This window comes from Aristolochia californica, unplaced genomic scaffold (assembly GCF_029961685.1).
Source record: "Aristolochia californica isolate CCGP_79_NKW_82.1479 unplaced genomic scaffold, dmAriCali1.0.hap1 SCAF_4, whole genome shotgun sequence".
NCBI lineage: Eukaryota > Viridiplantae > Streptophyta > Magnoliopsida > Piperales > Aristolochiaceae > Aristolochia > Aristolochia californica.
Genome location: NW_027182103.1, coordinates 1,487,046 through 1,505,558, shown reverse-complemented (window position 1 = coordinate 1,505,558; position 18,513 = coordinate 1,487,046). Strand labels below are relative to the sequence as shown.

The following is an 18,513-nucleotide window of genomic DNA, read 5'->3' as shown; positions in this document are numbered from 1 at the left end:
CTGTAGGGAACTGATCATAAAATAGAGGTTTTATATTGTTGAATGAGAGCAAATACTAACCCCTTGCGTCTAAGAATTAAACAAAAATAAGAATGTTCATTCATATAGGATTAGAAGTCTAGCTAGCTTTTTATGATTTTAATTAAAAATAAAAATAATTTCTTCAAAAAATTTAGTAGCTCATAAAAAAGTTTAAAACAAATCCAAATGCCTTCTTATGAAAACAAAATCCAGGAGCTATAGTTAATTTTATCTTTAGAAATTAGTACCCCTTACAAACTGCAATTAAGAAGGCACCACCTCTCACCACGAGATTTATTAAGAACTCTCCATGTTCCAATACTAAACCTATTTATACATGGATTCGAACAACTTATTTTCTCTACCGTTCCTCCTCTACAGCTCTCTACACTGGATACTGGTTCACAATCGGAAGATTTTGATGCTCTACTTGTGATTAGCATGGCTGGGGTCGCTCTTCTCTGTTTCCTCATTTTCATGGAGGATTTGCTGCAGCTCCTCAGAGATATCCACCTTGTGAACGGCATGGACCGTCGTTGGTGACCCGCTTGGGGTACATGTATCGCTTCTGCAGATCATGGGTCTCACCTTTATCACGTCCGCTTCTCCTTCATTGTTCATCATCACTACGTTGCACGGCATTCTCTTGGCGTAGAATGCTCTGTTCCGTCTATGGTGCCTGTCAACAATGGTTTCAGATGTTCAGAGGAAGTCAACTGTAAATACGGCCAAAATGGATTTTCATCAATGGAGAGTTACCGATCAAAGACCACCCATGTGGCGGGAAGACTCGTCGTCTGCTCGAGAACCATCAGCTTCGATGGGTAGCCCATGGCTACTTTCATTTGCAGCTCCACCTACACTCCAGGCATGAGTGTTACAAGGGGGAAGAGAAGATTGTACTGCAGAGTTTCTAAGAATTTTTCATTAAAAATAACCAGAACAACTGGAATTATTACCCCAAATTTTTGACAAAGCTGAATAATCCCTCTGAGTTTCTGATACTTATTGTCACCCTTCGTTTCCCATTCTTTAATCGCTCTCAACTCCTCGAAATTCAGAGTCCAGATATCCAGCCATGTTTTCACCGTCACTGAAAGACCCAGAAAAGGGGGGGAAAAAAAGCTTGACATTAAGCAACATCGAATTTATGACACCCATTGAATGCTTACACTGTAAATCCGTGATTCAACACCGAAAAGAAGAAAAGGGGGGAATACTCACGGGCAAGATTGAGCCATGGCATAACCCCAAGGAGGGTGACAACATAACCCGGTCTGATAACATGAGCTAAAGCCCACTCAAGAGGCTCTCTGGAGAACTCTTTCATGGCATCCATCACGATGACAACATGCCTGGTAGCCGAGTACGTGCTTGGGGATTCACGGTATCGCAAATCTTCAACAAGTGATCGCCTGCCGCCGGTGAATCGCCGCATTTTTCTGACATCAACGACTGGACTGGATTGATCAATGCATTTGCTGTAAAGAGGCGCCATGAAGGATAAAAAACTGAGAGTGCGGGAAAAGGGGTGTTGGAATATGCCGTCTGTGAGTTTAATAAGCTAAGGAGGCGTTAAGATTGAAGAAACGCTCGTCAGTAACTAGGAGCGAGCTTAGTAAATTTGTGTTTACCTAGGTTAGCAAAGCAAGCCTGTTCTTGTTTGATGCTTCCTTGGATTGGTTCTCATCTGACATGATCCAAATTCGTAATTTTCTGACGTCTTCTAAACAACGGAAAGTGGGAATGATTGGAATTTAGTATAATCACAAGTGATAAAAAACCCGGCACCAGCTGTTTGAACTACTTCATCTGATCCAGTATCTTGTCCAAGTCTGAAAATGTTAGGAAAGAGGAGAAACTAGTGTAGCTTTTTAAAGTCTATCAATAAATTTTAAAAAAACTGATACAGATCAAAGTGGCATCTCTCACTTCAATTGAGGGGTTGAGACTTGAGAAAAGAGAGCTCCATCCCACCCTCCTCTTTCCTCTCTAAGGTCAAACAAGAAGGGATCCCTCCTTCCCTCCTCACTGATCAGGGGTGAAATTCTCCTCCAATCCTTTAAACCATGAACAGCCACAAGTTCATTACAATGGGTATCAATCAATACTCAACTTAACTCGGTCAGGTGTAGAATAATAAGCAAAATACTTTCATTTTTTTTTCTTCTTTTATTTTTTGTACAATTTTTCAATAATATATTGTAAAAAAACCTTTAATTTTAAAATATTGATTAAAAATTACGTTTGGATTCGGCTCAAACCCCTTAATTGTTTGGAGGCCCATTATAAAATAAGCAGGCCAAATACGGCCCATTATAGAGCCCAGGTTCAATGGACATTCAGGGGCGCTTTTATTATTTCATTCCTGTTTCCTTTCTCATCTCGGGTAGTCGTTGCTGTGTTCGGGACACCATTTTTTTTTCGCCATCACCGCCTCCCGTTTTCTATCTCAATTCCATACCGTGTGAGCGATCGTCTCTGCTCCCTTTTTTCACTTTCACGGATCTTTATATTCCTGTATGAACGTTCATTTCCTTTCGGGTTTTGATTTCGTTCCGTCTGTCTGCATGTTTGTTGTAAAATATGACGGCTTGGTTGAGGAATAGGTCGATGATTATTTTTTGTTGGTCTCTGAGAAAGAATTGTTGCGACCTAAATTTTGAACTATTTCCAATGCTTTTTGTAGCTAAGATCTTTTACTGGAATGGATTGAGTTGCATTCCTTGTTGCACGTGTGGTACCTGATTTACTTCTGAGTTTGGATATTTGTTTAATTGGAAGAAATAGCAGTAGCTGCGATTTCATATAATGAGAAGTTTATTTAACTCTTTCTATACGAAGTTGAAGAGATTGCACGCTTTCCCATTCTTTGTCACATTTCATTTAGCTCTATGGCTTTTGGCTGATCATCATGATCATTAAAGTCTTGTCCAAGCTATGTGTTCTTCATTCTGTTCTGACATATCTTCACCCCAGTCTGTAGCATGCTCGCTTTTGAATGGGTTCAGTTTGATGTCATCGAGGGGTCATGAGACCACCGGTATATTTAATGTAGAGCTCCTTTCGCTAGGATTTAGACCTAAGGACAGGAGTTAGTTCCTAAAACTGTAGCTCTGTTTAAATGAATTAGAAGTTCTCTTCTTCATCTTTTCATACTTGTTAGCCTGGTGTTCTGATCCATTACATTGGGAGCTTACTAGTGACAAATACGTATCACTTTCTTCCTTTTGTCTTAACTGTTCAATGAATTAGAAGTTTTGTCATTCATCCTTTTATCTCTGTTTACCTGAATTCTGTTTATAATGAGTGGTTAGTAGTCATATCCTAACTTTCATCTTTGTAAAATAAAATGTGTTTTTGTTAAGATAACACAAAAAATGGTGTCTGAGCAATGTGATGATTATCTTTGTTCAACGGCTCACCATTCTTAATGCAAAAATCTGATTTCATTCATGATGCTTCTGTAGACTTCTCTAATACATTCTTGAACAAACAATAGTTACTGGACTTCATTTTTTAACCTGGAGAGTCCATCTCTTCAATTTCTAAACTGGCATAGATATCTCTCTTTTTTCATTTTTTATCCTTTTCCTCTTTGGTGGTGGAATCTTGTCTAAAATTTTGCTTGAAGTAGAACAATATTTCTGCATTTTAATCTTTCCCAAAAATATTATGTGTTTGCACTTTATGTCGACGTTTATGTGCAGCTCTGAATCCCATCACTGTTCACAGCTTTGTACTTCATCTTAGTTTGTTGCTTGAACACTTTCCCTATTCTTTCTATTTGCCCGGGTCAGTGACTGCTGTAATCTTTGCATGTATAATTCATCACCATTTGCAAGCTTATATGCCAAAGTAAAAACCAAGAAGTTTGCTTGTGAACCTGATATTTTGAGACATGGTTGGGTACATCTTTAAATTGCATAATTGCTTAGTCCAAAAATCTTGCTTATTTCAATTTTTGCCCTATAATTATGTGATATTGCACCATGATCTATTTTGTGGTTTTTTCGTTTTCTAGATTTGTATATGTTTGTTGCTGCACATTTACTAGTTTGTGGATAGTAAGCTCACAAGGTGGAATTCGGAGGTGCAAGAGTTTTTGAGTCTGATGACATTCTGACCAAAGGATTCTTTCACTGATAAATGAGACTGCTTTTTGTTTTTCTTATTTTTTATGTGACGATTCCTATAGAGAAATCTTGAGTGTTAGCGGTTGGAAATATTGAAACTATCACTGATTGAATTTAATAGATGTTGTTAGCAGAATTGAAAATTCTTATTTGTGGCTTTCTTTAAATTTATCGTTGTTACATCCTTTTACTTTGGCAGTATTGGTTAATTGGCATGTATATCTTAAAATGAAGTTGATCTAAATATTTCAATATGAGACATTTCATTTACTTCATCCTATATTTTGTCTTCCAGTGCTGCCAATACTAACTTCTAAGCCATGGTGACATCAGAAGAGAACAGCTCCCTTTTCCCAATTTTCATTTTAACTATAATGGCACTTGCTGTCGTGCCTTATACAATTGCAAAGTTATGCCGTGCTGCCTCAAAAAAGACAAAGAGCATCCACTGTCAGTGTTCCTTGTGTTTACGCTCAGGGAAGTACCGGAAATCTATATTCAAGAGAGTAAGTTTCTTCCTTTTTTGAAAAAAAAAAGAAGAAGAGAGATTAAGTTTCTTTACTTAAAAAGTAACTTCTGTGATAGACTTCCATCAATTAAACAAGATAAATTTTTGGGTGTAATTTTGCAGATTTCAAATTTCTCCACTTACAGCAACTTAACACTCGTGCTGGTTTGGGTCATCATGGGTTTCCTGGTTTATTATATTAAACATATCAGTCATGAGGTAATGCCAAAGATCCTCCTTCATATATTTATTTATGAACTTTCTTATACTGCTTTGGCTTTCCTGGGCTTGTCATAAGTAGTTTTGTAAAGAGTTTGCCTATGGTATTTATTTCTGCAATCCAATCGCAGCATCTTATTTCTGTTTTGCTATATTGTTTTTTATTCTACTACTTGCTGTGGCTGAGGTGTTCTTCATGCAATTCTAAAGGGCTTAGCTGCTTGCTTTGTGCTGTTTCCCATCCATGAAGGAAGTGAAAAAAATTTCTATATGTATTTTCATATTGAGTTCAAATTGTAAGGGCAAGAATATTGAGTTCCAATCAAACATAGTATTTCTCTGCTGTTTAAATGGACAACTAGCCTCTTGTTCCTAAGCTTAGGATGGGCTGTTGAGACCTAGTCTAGTGATATTTAGAAGTTGAACCCAGATCGAAACCTGGCTCTGATATAAAAAATACTTACCAACACTTATATATTTTTCATTTAAAAAAAAAGATATTTAGAAGTTGAAAATGGTGCTAGCAGTAGCCCTTTTGTGATGATCGTTAGTCTCTCTTCTTATTAAAAAAATTGTTTTTATTTTTCTTTCCAGGATCAACCATTCGAACCATTTTCAATCCTTGGACTGGAAGGTGGTGCTTCAGATTCAGAGATAAAGAAAGCTTACAGGAGACTCTCCATTCAATACCATCCTGATAAAAATCCTGACCCAGGTTTAGGATTTATGTCCTTTCCTCTATATTTATACTATTTGAAGAAGTCATGGGCTACATTTTGCTAAAAAATGACTAATTGTTTCCAGAGGCTAACAAGTACTTTGTGGAGTTTATATCCAAGGCATATCAGGCTCTTACAGATCCAATATCTCGTGAGAATTTTGAAAAGTATGGACATCCAGATGGAAGACAGGTAAAGAAACAATTTGTTTCTTTATTGAAGTGGTGATAATTTCATTGAGAAGCGAACGAAGAAAAATGAATGAGGCACGCTTGACATAACATTCAAGTCTGATTTGCATTCTTTTCCAGGGGCTTCAAATGGGTATAGCTCTGCCCCAGTTTCTGCTAAATATTGATGGGGCTTCAGGTGGACTGCTTTTGCTTGGCATAGTTGGAGTCTGTATTCTTCTGCCCTTGGTAGTGGCAGTTATCTATCTTTCTAGATCATCAAAATATACTGGGAACTATGTTATGCATCAAACTCTATCCACATACTATTATTTCATGAAGCCTTCCTTGGCCCCAAGGTGTGGAACCTTTCCTGTTAAATTTTTTCATGTTATATTTAATTTGACAATCTACATATGTTATTGTTATAAATATTGGTTACACTCAGCCACAACCCCAAGTTGCTCCAAATACATGTGATACTTAACCCAAGACCAGACATTCAGAAACCACTCAACAATGCCATCAATAGAACAGATCTTCCCTTTGTGCTCTTTCCAAATACTTTAGGAATATTGGAGAGAGGGGGGGGGGGGGGGGGGGGGGGGGGGGGGGTCACTGCGTGTCATTGAACTCAACTTGGTGGAACTTGGTTGTTGATTGGCCTTGAGAAGAAGATGATATCCCCACTATAACAGTCACCAAGGACTCTTCACTATCTTCTGGGTGTGGGTTGCCCATTGAACTTCCTTCGTAGTAACATAAGTTGACAAATGGCCAGAGTGTTCCATGAACTCGAGTTTCACGTCCTTGGGATATGAAGTTGCCATTTGAGGTGAATTGGGGGGGATAAGGGCATTGGAGAACCTTCTTGCATCAGAGAATCTTAAGTTGAAAGAAGCAGATACTGAGAGAATTGAGCAAAGAAAATGCTTCTTGTGATGGATATGAGGGCAGTGATGAAGAAACGGCCAGCTGTTTCTTTGCTTGAATGCCTAGAGCTTCTCGGAATCCTATTGTTGTGGGGCTTCTCGGAATAATGTTTAGTGGGTTGACGGAGATCACCTTAGAACTGCTGATTAATAAGATGCAAACAGAGGCATTCTGATTAGAGGAAGAAAGTAAATTGACATGCCTAATGTGACCCAATGCTGGACTGGAAATCCTTTGTGGAGCCAGTAACAGATGTAAAAGTATGAAATATCCAGTGTTCTTGTTTGTTTTAGTTATTCTTCTTGGAAATGGCATCTAAAACTTAAATTTCAAGGGTCTGCTTGGTTAAAAATAGGTCATATCTGCCACCAAGTGACTTTACTGGCTAGAGCAAAAGATTTACAGGAGTCTTTGTCATATACATTCACAGGAATATTTTACATCATGAACCTGGATGAGCAAAGTAGCATCCAACGTCCTTTAACAATCAAAATGTTGTTGTTTCAAAACCAAAAAAAAAAAAAAACAAGTAAAATGTTGTTTAGTCTTCAGATTCCTAACTCTCTTACTGCTTTTGGAGTTAGTATTCTCACCTACATTGGATCTTCATGCCTGTGATTATGAATTTTGTTTTCTGCTTTATGTCGGTTTTCTTTGCTTTATGTGGTACTTTATTCTGAGTGTACCTTGATGGTATAGTAAGGTCATGGATGTCTTTATCAAGGCTGCTGAATACATGGAGATACCAGTTCGTAGAAGTGATGCTGACCCGCTACAGAAACTGTTCATGGTGGTACGGAGTGAATTGAACTTGGACCTTAAGAACATTAAGCAGGAGCAGAACAAGTTCTGGAAACAACATCCAGCCTTGGTTAAGGTAATCGATTTAATGGCTTTTCTGGACAACTTGATTTAGTGTTGATTTTTGCTTTAGGGGTTTGTGACTAATTGTGTTTTCGCGCATTACTCCTCATATCATTGATGGTTTTTCAGACAGAACTGTTGATTCTTGCCCACTTGACACGTGAATCAGGGTCTTTGTCCTCAACCTTGCATAAGGATTTCAGACGTGTGCTTGAACTTGCACCTCGACTTCTGGAAGAATTGATGAAGGTTGCTTTGCCTTAAGCTGATCCAGTTCCTTTTTTGTTTTCTTTTCCTTTATGTCCTGCTATGTTTTTTTATTTATTTTAGACATCAAAATTGCATTCTTTGACATTATTTTCCTTTTTTTAATGTACAGATGGCTGTCATACCACGGAATCCTCAGGGTCATGGATGGCTGAGACCTGTAATTGGAGTTGTTGAGCTTTCACAGTGTATCATTCAGGTATGGAAGCATTTTGCAACTTTTAGCTTATGCCTCAGATTGCTTGGTGGACTTGCAGTTTTAGGATGTTGCATGTGGGAGTGCTGGATTCTGTATGGTGGAGCTCTGTTTTCTCTCTCAAATATATCTGAACATATGCTAGTTTGCATTGTTCCAAATTACTTTCTTGGTTCTAGATAAAATGCTCATGCTATATAATCAGCCTTATCTTTCAACTCATAGGCTGTTCCGCTCAGTGCAAGAAAGGCAGCTGGAGGATTCTCAGAAGGCATTGCTCCCTTTTTGCAGCTACCACATTTTAGTGAGGCTGTTGTCAAGAAGATTGGACGAAAGGTGAGTCCACTGTCATATCAAATGTTTTGCTTCCCTTGCTTGGCCGTCGAATAATGACTGCTCAGGAGGTGATACCCCTTCTGCGTAGTGCGTGAATCCTGTTCGCTCTCTAGTTGTAGTTTGGCTGGTTGGTGCACTCAGTGCTACTAGATCATTTTGATTTGTTTGTGTTTCTCAACTTTGCCTTCATCTTCTCACAGAAGGTTCACACATTGCAAGATTTACGAGATATGACTCCACAAGAGCGAGCAGAATTGCTCATGGAATCAGCTGGATTTTCTGCATCTGAGTTGCTAGATATTGAGAAGGTTCTTGAAATGGTACCCTCCATTAAGGTAGAAATTTCTTGTGAGACTGAAGGTGAAGAAGGCATACAGGAAGGTGACATTGTCACGACGCATGCTTGGATCAATCTCAAACGTCATAATGGCCTTACTGGGGCCCTTCCCCATGCTCCTTGTTACCCTTTCCACAAGGAAGAGAATCTGTGGTTGTTGCTTGCAGATGTTACCGCAAATGATGTTTGGATGTCTCAACGAGTAAGCTTCATAGATGAGGCAGCAGCAGCTACTGCCACCTCGAAAGCAATCCAAGAAGCAAAAGAAGGTTCTGGTGCAAGTGTCAAAGAAATTAGCAGTGCAGTTAGAGAAGCAGTTGAGAAAGTGAGAAACGGATGGAGGTTGGTGGTTGGTAAGTTTCAGGCCCCGCCTGAGGGTAGCTATAATTTAACCTGCTACTGCTTGTGTGATTCATGGATTGGTTGTGACAGTAAGATGAGCTTTAAAATAAAGGTTCTGAAACGAAGTCGAGCGTCAGGGACGAGAGGGATTACAGAAGAATCGGGAGCCAGTGTTGAGGATGGAGCAGAAGAAGAGGAAGACGTGGAAGAAGAGTATGATGATGACTATGAGAGTGAATACAGTGAAGATGGGGATGACAAAGAAATAAAAAATAACAGTAAGAATAAGGTAGCAGCCAATGGTACCACAAGTAGGAAAAGTGATTCAAGCAGTGAAGGTTCAGACACAGAAGATGATTGAGCCTGTTACTGAGTAGTAAAGGTTCGCTTTTGTCCTTTTTCTCTTAAATTTGGTGGGAGCATGCTTCTGCCACCATACATGATACATTGTTGTTCTATTACATATTACTTAAATATGGATAAAATGTACATTTTAATCGATAGACTGCCTAGTATATGATTGTGGGGAAACAGGTCAATTTTCATTTTGGAAATTATTCTCTTATTCTGCTATATTCCATTGAATTCAAGTAGATGACTTGGTGGTTGAGCTGGTATGATCAAGTAATTTCATCTGAGAATATCTGAAACGAACCATTCTGTGAAAGTGCCCTGATTCAATGATTTCTTTCGGTTGAACCAAATTCAGTTTAGATCGTTGTGTATTTGGTTCTGATCCAGCCAATCCTTCTCCACCCTATACCTGTAAACCCGACCTATCCCTGACCATCTTAGCTTTCATTCCCGTATCACTAGTCTATTTTCATCTTCTTGTCTACTTTCAAACTTGCACCCCATCCAATTTGAAACCTGAACCTGGGTTTTTCTAGTATTCCTGCAAAACCCTCAACACTGTCATGGCATATCTAACAACACCTCAATCCTGATTCAGGAATCCTCAACACAGGAACTACGACAAGAATTACCTACCGAATGGCAACAGAATGATAGATATCATATTTCATGTATTGGTAATACATCTTAAGGACACTTAATACTTCTGTATCTATTCAACATGCAGAGAGACAGCTCAAAGCACACATAAATACGCTTAAAATAATCATTAAAAATGTCTCCGTAAGACGATGATGATACACACAGTGCTAGTAAAAACTTCACAGTAGATGAAGAAAATATGCAAACTATCAAAGACAATCAACCTGTTAATGCAAGTTTCAACCTTATCTCTACATCTGGTATACTAAGAACAAGTACACCTGGGGTATCAAGGACATATATACTAGGCTGATGTGCAACCTGCAAACCAAAATCCATAAGCTTAGTATTGAAAAGTATTGAAAAGTATACAGCAGACTTTTTTTTCTACATACATTTACAGAACTAAAATTTCAACAACAGAGATGCTAGAAAACGAAATAAGATGAATGATTTAACTCCGTAACACAGAAACATTTCCCAGCCTTTGTTATCTCCAGTTTAGATAAAGATACTCAAACTTGGATTCCATACAAGGAAGCATAACAAAAAAAAAAAACTGTTCTCTCGGACAATAAGAGAGTTGTATAATGTTGGATTTACTTAGAGAGAGAGACAGAGAGAGATGAGCATAAAAGGAAAGCTGAGAAAGTTCACGACAAGAGAAAGTAGAAACTAATGAGCTGTGGTATGAAATCTCTTCTAAAAGGTGGCACATTAGATGATTCAGGAGACTCTTAGCAGTGCAACAAAAAAAAATATATATAATTGTTGGTAAATTGAGGTGATTTGAGCTCCATGGAGGAAAGTATTTTGAATGCTTCCAACTGAAAACAGAAGGGACTCCCTTTCAATGATGAGGGAGTAGAAGCAAGTATAATGTTGGACTCACCTTCCACTTTCAAGGTGTCTTTAATACTGAAAGAATCAAAGAAAAGTATGACAACTATCCCCTCATGATCATGAATTATGCCTCAACAAACAGCTGGCCCAGGTTCCTCTTCAAGCTGCCATCAAGTTTGAGTGTTAACCCAAGGCTTTTCTTCCATGAGGCAAAATCAGAGGGAACAACTCCTCCCTATCCTCTATGGGAAAGAGGTCCACATGTGGCTCTTATTTTTATTTTTTAGATTTTGTATTTAATTGATTGAAGTGAATTTTTGGCCATATTAAAAAGAAGGAAATAGGTTAGACTCAAGTCTAGCTAACCTTGATTGCACCTATTTATCTCTTCACTAGAAAAGTCACTTTATTCACAACAATGTCATATCTACAATAATACCATGAACTTCATTTTAATGTTAAAACTTGATTAAAATAAAAAAAATCTCAAACGAACATAAAATCAATGCACAAGATAATCAATTAACATAGAATAAGTGTAAATCAGATTTTAAGCTACAGTTTGATAGTTAAATGGAAAATCAATGTGCATATCTAAAATCATGGGGCTAATGATGTATTTGTGGTAATTGTCAGAGCTAGGTAGTTCCGGTCCACCTGGGTTAGGTTCCGTTTACCCTTAGTCCACTTGAGTTAGGTACTTGGCTTTCTGCACTTAACATACTGGTTTTTTGGGTTGCATTGGCTAGGCGTTTTACAGTAATAAGAGATGAGAGAGAAAAATGTCAAACAATTTTTTTTTCATCCCATTGATATTTTTAGTGTTTGTTCAATTTTTCATGAATAAGAAATTTAATTTATTTCATCTTGCCCTTCAAAAAGTTAATTAGTTAAGAAATTAGTTTTCTATTATTTCCCAATTAGAAACCATGAAATATTATTTCCCAATATTTATTTCATCTGTTTAGCTGAGTTCGTCATCGTATAATTTATTATTTAAAATATTATTTATAACCTTTTATTTTGTTTATTATTTAAAATATTAGTTTATGACATCATGATGATGGCATTGGTTCACAGGGCAATCAAACCCGTTTTAACCCGAGTGGGTCACCTTGCAGGTCCGGGTCGGTTTTTCCAATAGTGACACTAGGGTCAGTGTCATGTCCAAAAAGCCGTTAACTCTACGTTTCGCGTATGACAGAAATTTCTTACAGGAGAAGTTATGGCAAGAAAAAAACGTCTCGTGTGCTCTTGAACTACCTCATCTTGCCACTTGTCATCATCAAGTGGTGGTCACAAAATCGACGATAGATACTCGTCATCGTATAATTTTCACGGAAAAATGAAGAAAAAGGAAAACAAAAATGACCTTGGCGAAGGAAACATCGACGCTTCCGCTTTACTTTAGCCGGTCCGATCGATCGTTCAGTTATATTTCGTCGTTCCTGTACGACCACGGCCGATGGTGGACGAAACTGACGGATTTTGCATGATTGTCTTTTACCGTAGAGAAGCCGGTCTCATCTCCGCTCTTCCGTCTGCATCACGCGTTATAAACCTCTATTCTCCGGTGGCGGATATGGTTGATTGGTTTTAAAGCGCCATATCTATTGTCTCGCCATGTTTGAAGCTCACGTAGGGATCTTCATCACTCCTTTTTTTTTTTTAATAGTATTTTGCTTCGTTGTTATCTAATTATGTTGCCCTAGTAGTTGTGTCTATTTTGAAGATCTGGTTTCAAATTTAAACCGGCTTGTTGGGAGTCGTACTCCATTTATTCTTCGTTAGTTAACTTAATGAGTTTCATTAGATATTCTCTAGTCCGTTGTTCTAGTCGGATCATACGACTTATGTAACTCAAATAACACTGGTAGTTTGTACGTGTCATTTTGGTGCCAGAGGTGGTTGTTTTAAGCGTGAGAGAAGAGTTTAGAGTTTAGAAGCAAGGAATTGTTCTTACATCAAATGAGGAAAAGAGGTTATGGCCTGGATAATGCGTGCATTGTGTGTATTGTTGGTGGTTGTAGTTGACACTCTTATTGGCTGCAGATATTCTTCATCAACAATTTGGTGTTGGTTTACCTTGTCTACCCTTCTCTTTTGGAGTCCTCTGTGTTCAAAATTCCAATTGAATCTGGAAAGTTGCACTTCTTTAAACTGCATTATTAAGCAGACAAATAATGGATGCTTCCACATTCATTTAATTCTGTGAATTGGGCCTTTGCTCAATGGCCACAAGGGATGTTTTTAGTGTGAAGTATTGGGTTCAAGTCTCTCTGGGGTAAGGGGGTTTCAACATTAAAAAAGAAAAAAAAATCTTTATGCTCTCACCAATCACCTATTAATTTTACTTCTTATCTGTGACCATCTGGTTTGGCATTTAATCTGTCACTCATTGCCTCTTGTTTGGGGCTCTTTTAGCAAGCAGCAATAATTGACGTTACTAAAAAGTGAGTTGTTCATAATGTTTCAATTGTGTTCTTGATTTAGTTTGTTAAAGTGTTTGCATGAGATGTGGATATAATACAAGGTCTTTCCTAAATAGAGGCATATCTGATGGGGTTGGAGGAAAAAAATAAGTTGGCTTTTAAAGAGTAAATTATTTATTAATTGGGTCGAAAGTGCCAAAGACTTTGTCAATCTATGGGCATTGACCAGATTATATTCATAAACTAATTTTCTGTAAATTAAATAGAGATGATACTTATTCTCAAAAAGATTGAGATAATACTCATATTTTACTAGGGAAGGATTATCCAATGCCTAAAATAAATAAAAAAAAATGTAAAAAGAAGAAAGAATCTGGGGCTTAGACATCTTGGGGCGTAAGAAAAATGATTACCGAATTTGAGAAGGATTAAGCAAGCAGGTGGTTCATGCGACTGTGATTGGCTTAGAGACCATCTTACTTGATATAAATAAATTGTGGTCCAGGCTTAATTCTTTTTTTTTTTTGAAATAGTTATGATTTTATTTCTAGAAAGAAGAAGATACATCAAGGGAGGCCTCCCCTTACAATAAGGGATTGAAGGGAGGGACCCAATTTAGCAAATGAATCCGCAACCAAATTGGTAGATACGAGACCATGGGACCAGGTACAAGGGATATAGGGTACAAGATATATAATGTCAAGATAAAACTGCCAATGATGCCAGGGTGGGAATGTGGAGGAAGAGCACCATTTGATGACCACCCGAGAGTCCCCTTCAACAATGAGCGGACCGCTGAAATGATCCTGGAAGATACGAAGTCCATGAAGGAGACCAGATAGCTCCACCATAGTCAAATCAGCAATGTCGAGTAGGAAATAATATCGTTTCCACTAGAGTCGAAAATCACCCCAACAAAGCCCGCTAATCCAGGGCAACCGAGAGCACATCCATCAAAGTTAAGCTTGAAGTGATTAGCGGGGGGGACACCAAACAACCATCTGAGGGGGCGGAGCAAGAGTGGACATCCGAGCAATCACCTTCCAGTTGGTGCGGAGGAGTGCATCCAGGCGGAAATGAGGCCTGTGGCAGTGCAAGAAACCTCCGCCGCCGTGCGGGAGAAATGATCAAACCTCCTAGAATTCTTCTCCTTCCAGAGGCACCAAGGGATGGACAACGGTGGCAGACAAAAGGAGCTTGCCCATTCTAGGTAGGCGAGTTCTAGAGGGGAAGAGACACAACGTGCGCAAGTCATGAGGCAAGCAAAACTGGAGGCCTAAGCTGTTGAGGAGAGATGACCAAACTTGCCAGGCGAAGGAGCAATGCAGGAGTAAGTGATAGGTAGATTCCTCCTCAATCCCACAAAAAGGGCAAAGAGGATCTGGTGATAAGTTATTGTGCCGAAGAAGATTATCAACTATGAGAATCCTGTTGCGACAAACACTCCAAAGGAAGAATGTGACATGAGGGGGGGCCATGAGGCACCTAGCAGTAGTAGTTGGGTTAGGGGTTCTGGTCCAACCCATGAGGTGCCAGTAAGACGAGTAAACTGAAAAATGGCCGCTGTCAATGGGGGGACCAAGTCACCTGGTCAGCCACGTGAGCCCAAATCATAACATCACCAAGATCATCAATGAAGCCGCAAATGGCAATGATTTCCTCATCAGAGAGATCACGTCTCAAGTGGAAGTCCCATGAACCATTTACCCAAGCATCAACAACAGTGAGGTTGCGGCATGTTGTGAGCTAGAGAAGTGGGGGGAAGGAGGCGGCAAGAGGGCCAGCACCTGCCCACCAGTCAAGTCTAAAAATTGAGATTGGATCCATCTCCAACAAAAAATCGCACGACAGACCGGAAGATTGGGAACAAGTGTTGAAATGCTCTCCAGAGGGGAGAGAGGTTGTGCCTACTACCAGCAATGATCCATCTAGCTCAAAGAAGGCGAAGCTGGAGGCTGCCATCGGTTTCCAAAAAACTGTTGAGCTAGAATTGAGTTTCCAGAATCACTTTAGGAGGAGAGAAACTCCCATATCCTTAGTGCGTCTAATCCCCAGTCCACCCATAGTCTTCGGCATACAGACATCATCTCAACTGACAAGATGATAATGAAACTCATTGCTGGTTCCGCGCCACAAGAATCGCCTTTTGATCATGTCAATGCGCCTACAAATGGAGGTAGGGCAAGGCGCAAAGGAAAGGAAGTGGTTGGGTATACCCGCCAGACAAGAGTTGAGAAGCGTCGATATGTCAACTTTTGAGAGGAGCCGCCCTTTCCAAGTAGATAAACGACGCTCAAGCCTGTCAATCACCAGGGCCCAAAGTTCATTTTGTGGGCTGCAGTTAATGAGGGGGAATCCAAGATAAGTAGAGGGGAGAGTCATGGTCGAGCAACCCAAAGTGTCTGCCATAAGCTGTAGTAGGGGGGGGATCAATATGGATTCCCATTCTTGCTCTAGTTAATCTTCTGGCAGGATGTGTTTTCAAAAAGACCAAGGAGAGCCTTGATATTGCGGATTTGGTTAAGAGTGCCAATGCTGAAACATATGGTATTGTCTGCAAATTGGAGGAGTGGGATATCAAAGGCGCTCTGATCCGATATGGCATCAAGCCAACCAAGGCTGTGTGCTGAGTAGAACATGGAGGACAAGTACTCGGCAATAAGATTGAAGAGTAGAGGGGAGAATGGATCTCCTTGTCAGATGCCACAAGAACCATGAAAATAGCCACAAACGGTGCCATTGAGGAGCAAGGAGTTAGAGGCCAACGAAATGCAACTCTGAATCCAAAATCTCCATCTCTCCCCAAAGCCCATACTTTGCTTGACATTGTCAAGAAGAGTCCAATTCACTCGGTCAAAAGCTTTCTCAAGGTCAAGCTTGAGGACGAGGCGAGGGAGGCCCAGTTTGGAGAGGTGGTCGATAATCTCATGAGCATCCATGGCAGAGTCCAGAATGTCTCTACCGCAGAGAAAAATACTCTGACCTCTGTGGATGATGGTGGGGAGAATAACCTTGAGATGTCGGGTCAGGATGCGAGCAATTATCTTGTATGAGCTAGATACAAGACTAATCAGCCTGAAGTCATGTGGGTGCTCAACATTTACTTTCTTGGGATTAGAGCAATGAGGGAGGCACCGATGCTTTTGAAGGTGATGCCCCGGTCATAGAAGCTATGAAACATAGAGAGAATGTCCATCTTCAAGGTAGGCCAACATGATCTGTAAAACTCACCATTATAACCGTTAGGACCCAAGCCTCTCTCACGGGGGAGGCTCATAACAGCTTCCTCAATCTCAAGATCAGAGAAGGGAAGCTCAATGAAGGCAGCCAACACGGGAGAGATCGAAGAGAACTGAAGATGTGAGAGGCGAGGACGGTGACTACATTCTTCCCTGTACAAATCTATGAAAAACTAAGGAAGGCGTAAGTAATAGAGGCTCTATCCGAGATAACTTTGCTGCCAATAGAGATAGAAATAACCAATGCGGGAGAGATTGAAGAGAATTGAAGATGCAAGAGGCGAGGACGGTGACTACATTCTTCCTTGTACAAATCTATGAAAAAACTAAGGAAGGCGTCGGTAATAGAGGCCCTATCCGAGATAACATCGCTGCCAATAGACATAGAAATAACCCAGTTAGTCCTCCGATGGGCCGAGGCAATGGCATGAAAGAATTTCGTGTTGGCATCGCCCTCGGCCACCCACTTAAAACGGGCCTGTTGCTTCCATTGCTCCCGCTCGGTGTGGATAGTAGACCGAAATTTATTCTGAAGATCAGCATGATGAGAGAATTCAAAGAAAGAAAGACACCTTTGCTCCTCGATCAGGTCAAGGCCAGGAATTTGGGATTGGAGGGATGGCTTTTCAGCAGTGGCAGAAAGACGACATTTCGAGGACTAGGACTTGAGTTTACTTTTGTGCTGCTTTAATTTGAGAGAGAGGGTCCAACCATCATAATTAGTACCCCCAATAGTTCCCCACCACGAGTGAATCCGGTCAACAAACTGTTTGTCAAGTAGCCAAGAGTTGTTAAACTGGAATGGAGTCTGACCTCATTTGTCAATTTTAGTATCAATCTGGATGGGCCAATGACCTTAGCCCTCACAGTTCAGAGCTGAGCCACAAACATTCATATAAAATCTCAGCCACTCCCTAGTGGCAAGGAAGCGGTCAAACTTTGAGCGGATAGGAGGCCTATGTCCATTGGACCAAGTGAAACTTTTGCCAGAAAGGTTAAATCTCCTCCAAGTCAAAGCTTCCAATGAAGTCAATAAAACTATGTTAGTGGAAGTAATTTTGGTTGTTGGCGGGGATTTGTCACTGCAGAATCTAATTGCATTAAAATCTCCTTCAAGGAGCCAAGGGACAGGCCATAGAGGAAGAAGGTTAGAGAGCTATTCCCAAAGAAAGCGGCGATCCTGGTAATGATTGGGTCCTTAAATTCCAGCAAGGCCCCAAGTAAAGCCTGTACATTAATGCTGATAGAAAAGATGCCAATGGTGTGGTCCATCACATCAAGAACAAACGAATTCCAAAGGAGGATGAATAGTGGAGTCAGTTAGATTTTGACATTTAGCTTCTTGTAATCTGACAATTGATGGGTGATTTTTGACAAGAAGATTGTGCATAGTGGCACACATTCGGGGGAAATTAATACTGCGTGATTCTAGGAAATATCAATCATTGTCAGTTTTTGTTGTTGACTCTAGGGGTGCGATTGTCGGCTGACAAATACCCCTTATAGGTCACTCCCATTTCTTGGCAAGATCCATCATCATACTCCATGTTTCCTCATCAAATTTACTCTGTTGTAAAGAATTGTTGTGTATGGTCATCCGGCGGGGGGAAAACAGAGCTCTTCAGTGAGAGGAAAGCCGAGATCATCAAGGGTTGCGTCCACTGGGGTGGGGGGAGCACGACTGGATTCCCCCCTATAAGGGATGCTGGGCATGTGGTGGTGCCGGCACTGGTAGGTGGCCAAATTAGTTGGTGAGTGGGCTGTAGTGGGGTTTGACTTGGGCTCGCTTGCCGGGAAGTGCCTAGGACGGCTGGTGACCGAAGAAGTGGACTCGTAGTCAGAGTCATGCGAGAGGGAATTGGGATTGGGGGGAAGCTGAATAATCGGTGGTGGGAGGGGGTCCATTTGGATGCAACGACTGCTATACAGGAGGGACAAATGTGGCGAGTTGAGGC

At 40.2% G+C, this 18,513-nt stretch overlaps 3 protein-coding genes across 5 annotated transcripts in view; 2 read left to right on the top strand and 1 right to left on the bottom strand.

Moving 5' to 3' along the window:
• Window positions 1-238: 238 nt before the first annotated feature.
• Window positions 239-1,577, bottom strand: LOC137964015 (uncharacterized). The gene is made up of 4 exons (XM_068811278.1): window positions 1,246-1,577; window positions 981-1,114; window positions 781-878; window positions 239-700 (listed from the first exon to the last, which is right to left on the bottom strand). The coding sequence occupies exons 1-4, from the start codon at window positions 1,517-1,519 to the stop codon at window positions 448-450; spliced, it is 759 nt and encodes a 252-aa protein (XP_068667379.1). The 5' UTR covers window positions 1,520-1,577; the 3' UTR covers window positions 239-447.
• Window positions 1,578-2,412: 835 nt separating this feature from the next.
• On the top strand, window positions 2,413-9,623 carry LOC137962162 (dnaJ protein ERDJ2A-like). Of its 2 annotated transcripts, none has more exons than XM_068808891.1 (11): window positions 2,413-2,488; window positions 4,453-4,663; window positions 4,789-4,884; window positions 5,479-5,599; window positions 5,689-5,795; window positions 5,915-6,132; window positions 7,406-7,583; window positions 7,700-7,819; window positions 7,950-8,036; window positions 8,259-8,369; window positions 8,570-9,623. In XM_068808891.1, the coding sequence occupies exons 2-11, from the start codon at window positions 4,478-4,480 to the stop codon at window positions 9,407-9,409; spliced, it is 2,064 nt and encodes a 687-aa protein (XP_068664992.1). In that variant the 5' UTR covers window positions 2,413-2,488; window positions 4,453-4,477; the 3' UTR covers window positions 9,410-9,623. The 2 variants fall into 2 exon arrangements, with proteins under 2 accessions (XP_068664992.1, XP_068664993.1); XM_068808892.1 differs by having other exon boundaries at window positions 2,431-2,541.
• A 2,626-nt stretch (window positions 9,624-12,249) lies between these two features.
• The window catches only part of LOC137963623 (uncharacterized), a 90,537-nt gene continuing 84,273 nt past the window's right edge, over window positions 12,250-18,513 (top strand). For both annotated transcript variants that reach the window (XM_068810763.1, XM_068810762.1), the window contains exon 1: window positions 12,250-12,525. In XM_068810763.1, the coding sequence (XP_068666864.1) occupies window positions 12,511-12,525 (15 nt within the window). In that variant the 5' untranslated portion in view covers window positions 12,250-12,510. The remainder of the gene's footprint in view (window positions 12,526-18,513) is intronic.